Source organism: Brienomyrus brachyistius, chromosome 23, assembly GCF_023856365.1.
Source record: "Brienomyrus brachyistius isolate T26 chromosome 23, BBRACH_0.4, whole genome shotgun sequence".
Classification (NCBI taxonomy): domain Eukaryota; kingdom Metazoa; phylum Chordata; class Actinopteri; order Osteoglossiformes; family Mormyridae; genus Brienomyrus; species Brienomyrus brachyistius.
This window is the reverse complement of record NC_064555.1, coordinates 10377744-10393351: the sequence shown is the minus strand read 5'-3', so window position 1 is coordinate 10393351 and position 15608 is coordinate 10377744. Positions and strand designations below refer to the sequence as shown.

Sequence of the window (15608 nt, the reverse complement as noted above, 5' to 3'; positions counted from 1 at the left end):
GCCGCCCTGTGCCACAGTGCATTCCCTTAGGGACCTGCTATGCACTCTCCATCTTTATCGCGGCCCTTTATTCCAGCATAATCTGGGAGAGCCACCTGCTTGCTAATCAGGGATTATTTCTCATCATGTTACATACACACACCCCTGGCGTGCCTTTGCCCGGTTATCTTGCTAAAAGGATAAAGAAAGCTTTAACACCCAGACAATGTCTACACCCAGTCCATGAGGGAACACAGTTACCATAAACACAAACACATCCGAAAAATTAACTAGCAACACACAAAGTGTCTTGAATGGGTTTGAAATTTTTATTTCTATCCAATTAATATATAAATCCAAACCAGAAACATTTAATTTCCAACAGGTCTCGGTTAAAAAGGACCTCCTCCTTTCCTGGACCGGCGTGAGAATCCCATCTTCCTGTGGTTTCCGGCAGCTTCTGGAAGACGACGCCGTTGGCCCAGAGCTGTGCCGTTCTCAGAGCTCCTCCCCTCCGCCGAGTCTCTAGCTGCTGTGACCTTGCAGCGCCTCCGCCATAAACAGCTTGCCGAGGTTCTGCGATGTGAACTCCTTCACGTTCTGGCAGTAGGTGTTGATTTGTCCTGTGGGAGACAGCAGGAGGGCACACGGCGTGCACACGGGCGAGAGTGAGAGGTACGGCTGGTGCTCGCACTCCTCGCTGAAATGATGACAAATGCCTCTCTCTCGAGAGAGAGGGAGAGAGAGCCGCCATTGAGGACCTGGGGTGGGACCTGAAGCTGCAGATATGCCATGTGCCACCGAGGAGACAATTCCGCAGGGCGCATGTAACACGGCAGAGTTCCTCCAAGACACTGACTGCTGCTGGGGTTGTCGAATATATTAAGGGCTGCAGTTCCAACCTGAGCCTTCAGATGGCATGACCCAACCGAAACACACTGACACTGATGCAGAAACACTGACAGCGGGGGGGGAGAGAGTTTGGAATTTCTACTTCTCTACTCGCTTCAGGAAAGGAGAAAGCACAGTGCTGGCAGTCTGATTCACCTTCATACTAAAATCATATTTCCGTGCGTTTTAATTTTTGCTTGGAAGTGCACCCTGCCTCTCCCCCCACACCATGAATACTGATGAAGTGTTTCCGTCAAACGCACAAGCTTCGGCCTGTATGTTAATAAGCGTCACTGTCACCGAGCCGCTGGGAAGCCCGCCTGCAGAGCGACGCCCACTTTCAGATTAACCGCTCTCAGTGTCAGGAATGTAAATGAAGGATTGGATTTCCATTAAACGGTCGCTCTGCGGAAGACAATAATCTCTCCTTAAGCCCAAGAGCCTGATAGCAAAAGAGGGCAGCGTCTAAGTCTCACAAACAGATGGGGGGGGTTGTCCACCTAGCATACGTCTGTGGGTGGGGGTACCGAGCCATGTGTAACAAGCTCGCATTCAGGCAGACAAGCCTGGGTCATATTATTAATAATCCCGAATTTCACTCCCCTACTGAATTACTCCCTCATAACCAACCTTACTATAATCCATAAATCAAACCCATACAGCTTTAACTTCATGAGATTCATTTAGACTTTTGGCAGAGTCATGATTTACAGCATATTTCCAGTCTGGGAAGAACTGAGGGGGAAAAAAAAAAAGTAGGAGCATGATCTTCCTGCTTTTTCCATAAAGGTGGGATCGAGGGAAATCCGGCTTCCCTGCACTCCGAACAGGATCTCACGAATTCCCAATTATACTCTGACAGGTGTTCCCCGTAGGGGTCCGCTGGCGCCAATCGAATCTAATCCACACTGCGTGGGCTCATCAAGGTTGCACGGCTGGAGATGTGGTGTTGAAGTTGAAGGGCAGGGCATGGAAGACAGGGGTGTGGCTGGGTGGGCGGGGCTTGGAAGACAGGGGCGTGGCTGGGTGGGCGGGGAATATAAGGGGAGAGTGAGCATAGAATGCAAAGGGGATAGATGGGTGGGCGTGGCATGAAAGAGAGGCATGGCCGGGTGGGCAGGGCTTAGAAGATGGGGCGTGGCAGGATGGGCGGGGTATGTAAGACAGCAGGAAGGGGAGGCAGAACCTGAAATACTGGGGCATAGATGGGCGTGGCATGGAAGACAGGGACATGGCTGGGCGGGGCATGGAATACAGGGGCATAGATGGGTGGGCGTGGCATGGAAGACAGGGGCATGGCTGGGTGGGGCATGGAAGATAAGGGACAGGGCAGCACACTAACCTGCAATGAGGAGGGTGTCCATGCGTGGCGGGGGCTGGGGGGGCTTAAACATCTTGCTGAGGTCCTCCTCCGGTAGCGACGGCTCTCCTCGGGACTGCCTCTGGGCGTTCTCCTGCTGGCGGCGCTGGGTGTACTGCGACGAGAGAGACGTGCAGACGTGTGAACACAGACCTCCGAGATCGTGGAAGGGTTGCGGGGGTATCGTGAGATTGGGAGGAAGAAAACAGACTGGGGAGGGCGGCTGACAGAAATATAGAGCCACACGTGCAGGCAGTTTGCTCTAATTTAATACCCCTTCGTCATTAACCTCAGCCTGGCCCTGCCGATCTGGGAGATTCCACTTTGCTCCAGTTGGGGGGGGGGGTATATCCCCAGGCTCTTCTGCTGGGGAATTGCTTTGAGTGTGGAGACAGGCTCACCCTTCCTGTGACACTGTTCACCTATGCGCTACAACAGGGAATGCTATCACAGCCAGGATTGGGAAGTCAGCAGAAAGAGGAAGGGGCAGGGGGGGGGCACGTATGCTAATATTAAGAAGGGCCAGGGTAATGAACACCCTGATGACAATGTACAGCACCTTTCTCCCCAGACACTGAGGACGGCCCAAATCACCCAAACCAAGGCGTCTACGGCCTAGAGCCGTAGTCTAACCTGTTTGGGATATTCCTGCAGCTCCCATTACATCAGAAATACAAGCGCTGAACCCAGTGACATTCACTGTATACAAATACCTAATCGCTCACAGTGACACCGAACCACCAAAGGGGCACATGGTCTGACACAGATTCCCAGTACTATGCAGAAAAGAGCAGCAACATCAAACGAACTAAACCAGCTGACAGTGCCAACTCACTGATTATTACCCCAGATTTAAGATGTCTTCAAAGGAGGCACAGCTACACCATAGCTTAATGAAACACTGAAGAGTGTTACCCGGAGAGAAGCACACTGGGAGTGTCTGTGACCCCGCTCACCCCCCCGGCCTAACCGATCAGAAGCCGCAGGTTGTGCTGCTGTGATGACCCAGCACGTGTTTCCAGATGCATTCGTGTGCACCCTGCCCCCCCTAATAAGGTAGGCGTAGGCCATGACACACACTCCCCCTACAGGACTGGGCTGCAAGGTCAGTCAGCACAGATGGGCTGACCCCCCCTTCCCGCTCACAGCTACATGCCGCACCGGCAGGAGCACCACTGGCCAAAACTCACCCCCCCCCCCCCCGACCTCCAGCCTCAAACGCACAAACCTGCCAAATGGCCAAAAAAATGCCGGTGGTCGGTCCACATGCGCCCCGCGTGTTAATGAGCGCAGACGACCCGCTACAGGGAAGCACGGAGGCACCAGATACGCCAGAAACGAGACTCCAGGACCGTCTGTGGCCCCCGCTTACGGGCCCCCGCTTACGGGCCCCGGTCACGCGGCTGCGCTTTCCGTGAAAAACCGAACCCTGGGGAAGCAGCGCACACATTATAATTTATAAAGGATAGCGGACAGATTGATGAATTATGATTTGCTTGGATATTTCATTGCACCTACTGAGACTAATCACCATTTACATAGCTATGCAAATTACCCATCTGCTTTACCAGTTCGGCGCGGCGCGGCACCCAGGCCGCATCTGTGGGCCGGTTCAGCCTATTGTTTATCGCAGCCGCCGATGCTATCCCGCGTGGGGGCGGAGCCACTGACCAGGCCTTAATTTTTTCCGAGTGTTTTCTGTAACATATTATTTAGATTCCCGTGGGAAGTACGAGCACATCTTTTCTCCAAGAAGGCCTGTGCCCTTCTGGCGTTTCCTCTGGGCGAATATGGAGCCCAGACAGTGGGAGCCTGAGCGTACTGGCGTGGGGATCACAATGTACAGGTGGGTTTGCGCTCACACCCAGAGGCCTGTTATCTGGTGGAAAGCAACCCCCCTCCCCCGGTCGCAGCCCCACATGGAGTCCCTCATTCCGGCCGGGCTCTAAGCCCCCGGAGCAGGAGGACTCGGCACGACAGAATCGCTAAGCCCCCCCTCCCCCCCATGCTGTACTATTTGCAAGCGGCCTTCCTCCCTGGGAAATAAAGATTTACAGAAGGGAAAAGCAGAAATGGGAGGGTCAGGGCAGATGTGCCGCCCCTCCCTTAAAGCGACAGTAATGTCATTTCACAGCTTTTAGAGGTCCGATTAATACTAGGCCAGGATGGCGAGCAGGTCCACGACCCGGTTCTGCCACAGTGAAGGATTTAGGAGCGATAAAGGCCAGTGTTTACAGAGGCTAACCACACTGAGGCTCTTTACAACTGTGTGGGGCAGAGGGGGCGTTATTCCCAGAGCAAGGAAACGATAAATAGGTAATTCCTATTAAAACAGCACACCTGTGGTGTGAGCTACATTACCAATCCCCCTCCCAAATTATCTGGGGGGGTTCAAGTGCCCAGTCATGCTGAAAAGGATTCCAGCGGTCATGTCACGGATGCCAAAGATGGCAGGGGGACAGGTCACCGAGGTGGGGGGAACGTGATGTGGGGGCGGGGAGGGTCGCTGATATAGTTCCTATTGCTGGATGTTAAGCCATCATGAGTGCGAATGAAAGGTAAAAACACAATGTCTATTTAAAGATCCTATTAACGCAGGACTAATAATCAGAAATGCACATTCTCCACGGACTTCACAGTGCTCCATTTAGAGCACTCTGACAGTCCTGGCCTGCGGGGATCACAGCGACAGGGTAAAGGGTGATACCTGGGCAGGAAATTACCTTCCACAAGCTACCAAACCCAATTAAATGAATCAGGTTACTGGGGCCGGTAATCAGGACGGGGAGGGTCAAAATGACCAGGTGTCACACCAAAGGGGAGGGGCCAGCCAATGGGAGCAGCTGACGGGTCTATAAACCAAGCAGAGCTATCAATGCTGCCCCTAGTGGCGGAAGGCGGTTTTAAACGTGTTAAAACAAGAGACTGAATTTCAGGGTACTGAAGTGAGGTGATGTCGGGGGATTGCCGGGAGGGGTACCTGATGCTTCTGCTGTTGCTGCTTGCTGAGGTTGCGGCTGTAGGTGTTGTACTTGACGATCTCCTGGCTCATGTCATCCACCCGGTCCATCAGCATCTGCAGGCTCTTCTCCAGGTGGTTGCTGTGAGATGGTGAAGCATCACATCAAAAAAATGAAATGGAGGAGCAGGGTGGACAGGTGAAGAAGCTCTAACCTGAAAACCGCCGTTGCCCAAGCCCACGTCCGGCACAGATGTACGGAGAAGATGGGCGACATTCTGCAGCTCGGGCACAAAGACACGATGCCACTCATGGCAGATACTAATCCGTATTTTCCTAAGAGCAGATTTCCGGTCAGGCAGAGAACCCGCGCAAATCTTTGCAGAATTCCAGCACCACGTTCTCAGATTACCGTGTCAATACGGATCTGTCCCAGAAAAACGAAACGCTAAGAATTCCTTTATTTAATATTTAACAGGACGATTGCCCCCTTCCATATTCCAAGCACCCCTTCACCGCGTAGCCGAAGCCCAAGGCGAAATGAAATTGGATCAAGCCGGGTGTGCGTTTCACACGGAGAACCAGGGCAGGATGCACTGGCAAACGGTGAGCCAGATGGCCGCACACAAAGAGAGCCTCTCTTCCTCACAGACGCTGCCCTAACCGGGCTGAATAAACCCAAATAGAAAAATGTGAAATTGCTTCAATTCCCAACCGTGTTCTGCATCATAACGTTTGCTAACTGGGGTCATAAACTAATAACGAAATCTGTACAAAGAATGAAAATTATGAAAACAGATTATCACAAATGACAGAGCCAGTTCCTTAATTACAAGAGATAAAAAAGTATGAAATAATGCCTAGAACTGTTAATCTCTGCTGCAGACGATTGGTTTAGGAGCTGAGTGGTGCATGCGAGCTAAGCTGGGGTGAGGAGAGCACACCACAGGGGTGCAGGAAGAAGGGCACGTGTGTGTGTTTCAAATTCAGCTTAAACTTTCAGATACGCCACTTCAAAAGGCAACGTCTGCTACCACACTCACGGCAAGTTCATCCCACAAACGTAGAAGCTCCAAATTTGGGGCACAGTGGCTCTGGAAATCCACTCAGAGCCCCGTGAATTCAACTGGCTGCCTAAACAAGGACCTACTAAGGTGTCCAGAAATGCAAAGTAGTTACCTACAGCGATGCAAGATCCTGCTCTTCAGATCTTTATCGAATTTCCTTCGCTATTTTAAACATCTGTTCAGTCAGCCTCACGCAGACATGGGCTTAGAGGTCAACGATGTTTGGTCTGGGTACATTTGGAGAGCATGTGCATCTACTTACAATAAGCAAATATTACCTTGCATGACAGCATGCTATTGTTAGCACAGCGTATAGCAACCATGCAAAAATCAATTGGCAGAGGAATAAGTTTTCCCTGCCGATTCCGAGAGCAAAAACAATCCTTAAAGGCACTTCCGTATATATTATTTTTTATAGGTATACACACACTTATAAACATGTACACATATACATTAGGTTTTTTTTTTAAAGCCAGAAAAGACACTAAAGGGAGCTTTGATACATCCGACGAATACATGCAGAGATCACTCCAAATGATAACGTTCAAAACCAATTAGTGGCAAAGACTTCTATAACCATGGAAACCCAATTAATACCAGTGACCTACTGCATTCAGTGATGTGGCATGATGGCATATTTATAAAAGCCCTCGAAACACTATTAAATAAAAAATAAATCTCCGGGTGACCCTTTCGGCAAGTCAGGGAGAGGTCCAGCCAGTCAAGAGGTTTCACGGGAACATCGCCGTACAGCATAAACTGCACATGCTGCAGTCAGTTTGATTCTAAAATACACTTAATGAAGGATAAATTTATTAGCGTAGCTTAAATGCACTGAACTGTACCCAGCAGCAACAACTTACAGGCCACTTCAATTTGGACACGCCCTATGAGGGGGCTGAGGAATGGCACTTTGGTAATGGAACACCCTAAACACTGGCTGCGGACACGACCACTTCCCTTAGAGCAAAAACTCATTCTGAATTACAGATACCTCCCTTTCCACCTTGTCAGATAATTCTATTGGAGTTTAAAGATTTCCATTTCACCATAAATCACAAATATGAGGACAGCCGCACAACTACACTGCCGCTGTGCAGCATGATCCTCGTAGCTTGATGACGAGAGCCCACGGCATGCGCCTTGGAAACCCCTGGAACGCAGAGGGGCCCTGGGCTGTAAGCTCTGAAATGTGAGGGGCCCTGACCTGTCCCACAGGCAAGCTGATCAGGAGCCCAGGCCAAGTAGAGCAGGAAGGGCCTCAAACTTGGCAAAGAGCCCGCGAGACCTGACGACCAGAAGAGGGCGCCTTATGCCACAGACCACATAGACAGACACACGCACTTTCAGTAGGCTTGTCCAGTGTTCAATCTTTCAGAACATTCAGACATTATGTTACGGTAGATGGTATCGATGTAATTTTTCAAAAACAAGGCTATTACAATGTCATTAAACCCTGCCGTTAAAACTCACAAAACTCACAAGAAGCATGGAGATAAATTTCGGCAAACTAAAAATCACAGTATGCACAAAATACCTTATTACCGCTGAAGCGCACATTTAACACACTCATCTTCCATAATAGCTGGCTATTAGCCACAAGCGCTAAAATGGCCGCGTTTCAGACTGGCGGCAGTACGGAACTACCAGAATAAAAGTCAGGATTTAAGAGGCGCAGGGACACCCGGTTCTCCACATAAACCAGAGAGCTATCCTGCTGGGCCGTGGCGCCTCAACATGAGAGGTCCAGTTCGTGCAGCAGAGAGCCGGAAGCCTCTGGAAGGCGCAAGAATTACGCGGGTTCACTGCGGGCTTCAGGCAAAAGCCATGGCTGAAGTGGAGAACCGTCCAAACAGCAGCTCCGCTTAAGGAAGCAGAAGGCGTCTTGAAGGCAACTCACCTTTGGAAGCCGGACAGCGTCCCCAAGTGGACAAAAAAGGCTTCAATACGCACTGCGGGTGATTTTAGAGCGATTTAATGCCGCACTTATGGGGAATAAAACAGACCTCAGACTCCGCACGCCGTGCCAAGAGGAGTAGAAAAATTAAGGGGGAGGTCAGCATGTGGCCTCTGTCAAAATTGTTTCATAAGGAGCTCCCAGCCTGGCACAGCCCACTTGACAAACGGCTACAGATATCCGGGATTTGACTCCACCCTGAACATCCCCTTTAATTATTCATCCAGGAGCCCCCGCCGCCAGCAGCATCCAGAGGAGCCCGCAACATGATGTCAGCATGAAAATATGCTCTCGGGCAGGAGGGGGCGCCGAGGGGCGAGCACTCATTCCAGCAAGGATGTGAGGGTTGGACCCCACAGGGCTGCTTGCTCTACAGTGTGAGGGTGAGTCAAGCTAAGGCGTGGGCCTAGTGCACTTATCAAGCCAGGCTGTTTACACCACCGGCAAGGCCGCTCTGCAGCAATAGACCTTCGGCAAGATCTTCTGACAAACTCCTGATGTGCAAATAGGCCAGATGTATCGGGGTGGATGGACGTGGTGTGAACGAGCAGAAAAGGTCCACTCAACGTTCAGAGCCGAGAACAACTAATAACAGAAAGCTGACAGGGTTGGGTTGGGCTGGGTTGGATTGGGGGTTGGAAAGGGGGTATCACCCCTCGGAAAAATCCACCAAAACAAAACACTGGCTGCTGAGACTCACTGGAGAACATCTGCATGACAAACACAACACATCCAACACTGTTTCTTAAAAGGGCCTGGGCAATGTATTCCCTCAAATACAGCGAATAATGCAACACCACATAGAAAACATAGAACGAGAACATCTAAGGACCCATCGCCTGCAAACCATACACAGACACGCCCCGATTTCAGAAGCGCCCCAGCCTGCCAAGCTACAACTGTCGCCTAACGCCGAATGACGGCGTCCGCTCAAATGAGCGAGGCCGGGGCCCAGTGCAGATGAAAGCCGCCTTAAACCGAAACACATGCACTGCCGTCAACAACACAGAGAGGAGCCCGTGACTGCTGAAGGGTGACACGTTGGGGTCACGGAGCGACAGACGGCGGAGGAGCAGCGGAGGAGTCTCACACCCACTGGAGTGATAAGGAGCAGCAGAGAAAGTTCCTGGAGAAAGGACAGACTCTGGAGCCAGTTAGCAGAGCGTACAGACACGGCTTTAATGATAAACCCGGTGAATTACTAGGCAGGACAGCACCACAGCGCGAGTTAAGCTCAGGCTCAGCCTAAAGCCTGGGAGAGCAGGTCTCAAACAGTAACACTTTCCCAAGTCGCCCTGAGAATGTTCAAACAAAGCCAGAGGGGCAACGCCTATCTCCACTGTAAACCAAAAAAGAGTTTCTTCGGAAGGGAGGACTTCAACTCGTGCGTGAAGCTGATTTAACTTGTAGATGAAGGCCTTCCCAAGGATCCCTTCCTGTTGCTGGAAGCACTGAACCTCCCCCCCCCCACCCAACCCTATGAACAGCGAAAGATTGATAGCACAGAGAGAGGACACAATGGGCTGAGGACAGCAATGCCTGCGAGACCACAAGAACTGACTCTTCAGACGCACATGACAGGGAAGGGTCCAAAACTGCACCCCAGGGAATAGAAGTGGAGGCGACGGGCTGGGGGGGGGGGGGGGACAAAAATAAACCACAAGATACTTAAATTCAAACGCAAAACGAGTAACGTCTTTTTTTTCCTACCCCAAACGAGACAGAGCATTCTCAGAGACTCGCTTAGAATTCTTGCCTCAAAAAAAAAAAAAAAAAAAAAAAGTTTCTCAAAAAAAGGAATTAAATTTCGCAGTGAACTCTTCATGAGAAAGATTGCAGGAGGGCGTGGGGTGGTGGGGGTTTGGTGGTGGGGGGGGGCAGCAGGAGGAAGAGAGAGACAGGGAGGTATTGTGTTGAAAAGGCAGCAGCGATTCCTTGTTTGCTTTGGTTTCTAGGGTAACGCCAGACGGCAGGGAGATAGCTTAAACAGATGTGGACAGAGAGGGGAGCTGGGCGAGGGAGGGGCAGGCGCGGGTGCTGATAAATCTGCACTTTTTCGGGATGCGTTGCTCACTCCCGAGACCCGAAAGCACCCCGGCTCCTGGCTACATAACCATCTCAAGGGCCATCAGGAACTGTTCTCAACGTTAATAACTAAACAGTCACCCTGCTGGAACTGACTAGGAAAATATGTAAATCACAGGACAATAAATTTGTTTAATTCGTGTTCCGATCGGTCTGTGGAATGCGAAGTGCCGTGATTGGCTGGTCAGCAGAGAGGCGGGTGAGTGAGATGATTCTGGTGGCGTTGGAGGAGATAGGAGCTGGCTGGGGAAAGTTATTCTTTTGAGCGCTAACGGGGAAGTGGGGGGGCAGGGGGGGACCCTTTGATCTGGCAAGAGCGTAGATGACAGGCCAGTATTACGGGCGACAAATTAAAAAGACTACATTCCCTTTACCGTCAACCACAAGGGGACATCAAACCTTTGTGAGCATCTGACAATAAAGGGACGACGGCAAAATATTAATACTTTCATTACAAGACCGTCCCTTTAAGCAGAGCAGCCTATGCACACATTTAAAGGGGAGGGAAATAAATAGAATTTAAAAGCATGTTAATGCATAGAAAAGTTTTTACCTCACCGAAGGACACTCAAACATGTGGAAATCGGCCATTTTCGACACTCAAATAAAATGGTAAATCATAAAAAGGGTTTTCCCATATGAAGGAACGAAAATCGACCCAGTCAATGACCTTCAGGGCATCGCCGAGCCGCTGCTTACGTGATCTGCAGCTTGCAGCTCCTCACTCGGCCTAGAAAAAGCCTCAGAAAACACTCTGAGTGACGCCCAATCGCTGCCTCTCTTGTCTGGAGGGCATTTGTATCGGATCTGAGGGCATATCTTGGTTTGGGACCAAAGCAAAGCCATTAGCCACTATCTAACTGAAAAATTACAGGCCTGGAGTAGAAGGTAACAGCAAGGCTGCAAACCAGGCACCTCTAAAAGAAAATGCTTTTGCTGGGTGTTTATTTTTGGATTACACTTAATACAATTAGATCAGGGTGAACTGCGGCTAATCTGAAATTCTCTCTCGCCTCATTGGTTACGCTCTCTGACCTGGTCTTGTGACACACAGGGTTTACGTAAACAGCTGACCCTTCAGACAACCAAATCCCAAGCCCAAATGCTCCAACATGGTTGCAGCTACTTCAGTTATTAGATATATTAAGGCTAAAGGCTCAGTGACAACATCCTACAGCTTTGGGGATCTCTGCCGAATGGAAACACAGGCGGAGGACGGGCCCCAGGTGCACAGCGTAGCGGGGAGGCGAGACACACACCTGCTGGAGAGATTGAGCAGCTCATGCTTGTCGGCCACCGTGGACTTCTCCTCCAGCTCCCACATCAGTACGCTGATCAGATGGGAGTTCCTGATCACGATCGGCACCTCCTCAAACATCAGCTCGAACCCGATGTTGGCCTTCTTCAGCCTGGAGGGGGAAAGGGGACATTTCAGTGGGGCTTTCAAAAACACGGGGGGGGGGGGGGGGGGGGGGGCTCTAACGTGCTGCTAAGGTGTCAGAATACAGATGTGAGTCGCTCTACAAGCAAACATTATTCGGCACGACCGGCCCATTGGCTGAACGGGAAGAACAGGGGATTATGGGTAAGGTGCAAGTCTACCTACTTTATTACAATAAAACCTTGACCCCCCCCAATCCCTGACATGGAAAGACGGCCCTCATTTTCCCCAGGTCTGCCCCCCCGTTTTCGTCATCACGGACCTAGCTGAATGACACGCTTCACAAGCCGGGACTACCTCGCGTGAGAAAGATGGAGACTTAATAGGGGAGGCTAATGAAAAATGGCAGCTTTCGGAGGAAATCGTCCCTCTTCCTTGGCTCAGACGTGCGCTGCCAATGTTTCCCGCCATACTTTGACCCGCGACCGCCGACAGCGAGGCCTGCGCGCCAGGCTGTGAGGCTCGGTGCTCCCCCAACGCCCAAACACTTAGTCTCCATTAATAACTGCTCAAGGCATTCAGTCAGGAGCCAAACAAAAGGCCGGCGAAGATGAATGCACCTCTCCCTTTGCCGCAAGACCGCAGCTTATTCTGCAGCCGCTACCGAACCAGTTCCTTGGCTTTCAAAAATAAGCACATTTATTTATCCCAAAAAGCAGGGTCTCTTTCAACGCGGAGTCACATGGATGTAATGGGGATTGAAAGGGGTCCTGCCTTAAAAGGACCCCCCCGAGTTTCGGTGCTCACAAATAAACGGCTAATTAAATCCAACTGAAGAAGCAAGGTCTTACTCTCTGAAAATGACTTTTGGCGGGGAACCTGGGCTGCCTCCATTAGCGACTGCCTCACTCATTACCCAATCATGACGCAAATTGTGGGGGGGTGGGGGAGGGCCGTCATTCAGTCACAACATTGAATGATAAATGATCAAAGGAAATGGGAACAGAAATGGGGAGGGGGCAGCCTGATGACAGACAGAGAGCTCAGAAATAAGCAAAATGAGCGAGACACCCAGTGCCTCCGTTACCCCGTCACATTTCACATGACAGGGCACCACAGCACACATCGTGACGCTGGGGGGGGCGGGGGGTGCCGCATGCACGCATCACAGCTTGGCTGTTAGCAGCTACACAGGCAGCAAGCAGCTTTCCAGAAGCTTCCCTGCTCATCTCCATCTTGAGGCCTTTGAAATTTCAGGTCAGCAATCGCATGAAAGCGCGGAAGCGAGAATGTAAACGGATAAAAAGAAAAAGTGGCTCCAGATGATGATGAACTAATCGCCCTGGGCTGCAAATTAGCAGGATCTTTCAAGTTTAAACTGACCACTTTTGGAAGGAATTAAATAGTGACGTGCAGAGAGGGGTTTGCGAAGGGGAAGCCTCTACATCTCAGATTTATACTGGTCAGAAGCAATTAGGTTCTTGCTGCACATTCGGGGAGGCTAAACAGCACATGCGGGAAGTGGACTGGGCACGAGGCGTGCTTGCTTTCCACGGCGCACGTCCGGCACGTAGGCGGGACCGGCAAAGCCCAGCAGTGGGGGGGGGGGCACGTGGCTTCCTACCCCTCAGGTGTGAAATCCTTCTCCTTGCAGATCTCCATCAGTTTGGGGGTCAGCCGGTAGGCCTTCAGGGACAGAGAACCTTGAGCAGTCTTGATAGGATCTGTGCAGAAACAGGGATGATGCGAAATGTCATGCGAGGAGGGAGACACACGGGACAGGACCCAGTATCAGAACCCACCCCGGAAGCTGCGGGAGGACGGGTGGCGGTGCAGACAGATTACTGCAAGACAGTAGCGATGCGTGTGTGTGCGTGCACGTGTGTGTACGTGAGCGTGTTTGTGTTTGCAGGGTTGCATTTAAGACCCTGCAACCTCATTTAAGAGAGTGAAACCCGTTATCAGCATCCTCCTAATGTAGTGACCCTCAACCAGGTCATTAGGCACCCCAGACAATCCACATTTTTGCTCCCTCCCAGCTCCCTGTACCCGGCATTCAGTGTTCCTGATTGCTTTATTCTTTGGTTCAGGTGTGCTGGCAGCTGGGACAGGAGCAAAAATGTGGACTGTCTGGGGGGTCCCGAGGACAGGGTTGAGAAACATTGTGAAAAGATACTCAAAAAGTACTTCAGCTTTAAAATTAAAAATAAAATAAATTAAAAAAACCCTTAACCACTTTAATTTCAGCTGGTCTAGTTTAGCTGAAAACTAAACAGAAAGGCAAAGTGAATGCAGTCACACTATTAATAAGAACAAGATCAACCAACACCACCCCCATTCAAACCTGATCGGTACTTTAGAGCAAAGCACAGGGAGACTGTCACGGAAACAGAAATATATAAATAAAAATTTAAATCTGGGTCATCGGGCTTTTAAGGATGCATGTAGATCTAACTGGCTGGTGAGCAGGGACAGATTTCGGAGTCGTTCCGGATTAATTTTGCTGTCAGAAAGCGGACATTTCGTATCTGAGGGGCTTTATTAACCTCCCGGCGAAGCCGAGCGCAGCTGCCAGTCACCACTGCATCCCGACACAGCGAGGAGGTGCTTGGATTCCTCACAAACTCCTCATTTGCTCCATTTAAACACAACCTGTCATTCCTGAACCGCCAAGAAACACATTCTGGATCGCTCCATTACAGGAGCAACCTGTAACCCAAACGCTGAAACAAAAAGCCTTACATTTAACATTTATTCATCCGTCGCTTTTATCCAGCATGACTTGCATAAGAGTGTAGGGTTACAACTTGTGCGTGCTCCCTGGGATTCGAACACACAACCTACATGTTGTTAGCGCAATGCTGTATTTCAGCTACTTTTTTCAAAACTGCAAGAGAATGGTGGGGCATTCTGGGTAAACAGGCAATAAATCAATCACCGGGAGGCCAACGTCCATCAGTCATGTGACATCTCGGAAAAGGAATCGGCCCTCAGTGAGAGGGCGCATTCCTGCTGGGACGAGCCAGGCGGGGGAGGCCCTTTCCGTTGTCCAAAGCACGAACGGCGGCATGGTGGTCGACATTAATGCCTCTAAATTGAGGTAAGCGCCGTCGCGGGAAGCTGCGAAAAACCACTGCGTGGAGGCTTCCGCTAACTGCCAGTTAGGAATGACGAACCGCTAAAGAGCAAAAGCACATCCAGAGAGGGGGAATGAGCTGAAGGTGCGTAGGCAAGGTGACTCACGCCGCCATTCATTAGCGAAAGCGAGCGTGAGGTTAGTCTGATCGGAGGCGGTGTTGTTATGGACCCAAACAGCAAGAAAGACAAACAGTTTTAAAGAGATTAGAAAGATTGCTCCTCTGGGTAATAAAAAAATAAATAAAATACAAGGCAGTTCTCGAGGTCAGCCTATTTCCATCTGACAGCGTGTAAGGATCGATTACACAACACTCAGGTAGGAACAGCGTCTCATAAGGGGAACACCAGAAATGAGCTCTCGATAGTGGAACTAACCAATGAGAGCACAAAACAAGTATGATTGACAGCAAACACAATCCCACCCACTGAGGGTGGGGGTCGAACCCCCATTCCTAAGAAGGCAGTGTACATTGGCCTTGGCAATGTGCATTAATTAAGCTTGAGCGGATTGTGCAAAAGTAGTAAATGCATTGCATGACGCCACTTAACAGTTAAACACACAAAGACAAAGTGTTTAGGAATCATCAATAAATAAAAACAAACCTCCCCTAAAGTTCATTCGTGCCTCCCAGGTCGGATCACTACCACTCCAATGGGGGGGGGGGGGGGGCAAAGTACATAATGTGTACCGAGCTGGTATAAATATTCCGTTGAAATTAAAAACGGTAAATGACCTTAAGCTCTGATACAGCAGCACATCTGGCGTGTGGGAGGGGGGAGGAAACTGACAG

At 50.5% G+C, this 15608-nt stretch overlaps 1 protein-coding gene across 1 annotated transcript in view; it reads right to left on the bottom strand.

Moving 5' to 3' along the window:
• Positions 1 to 289: 289 nt before the first annotated feature.
• The window catches only part of eif3hb (eukaryotic translation initiation factor 3, subunit H, b), a 43123-nt gene continuing 27804 nt past the window's right edge, over positions 290 to 15608 (bottom strand). Inside the window, exons 4-8 of the mRNA XM_048993639.1 lie at positions 13304 to 13403; positions 11558 to 11707; positions 5211 to 5331; positions 2213 to 2345; positions 290 to 602 (exon numbers count right to left, since the gene is read on the bottom strand). Coding sequence (XP_048849596.1) covers positions 505 to 602; positions 2213 to 2345; positions 5211 to 5331; positions 11558 to 11707; positions 13304 to 13403 — 602 coding nt within the window. The 3' untranslated portion in view covers positions 290 to 504. The remainder of the gene's footprint in view (positions 603 to 2212; positions 2346 to 5210; positions 5332 to 11557; positions 11708 to 13303; positions 13404 to 15608) is intronic.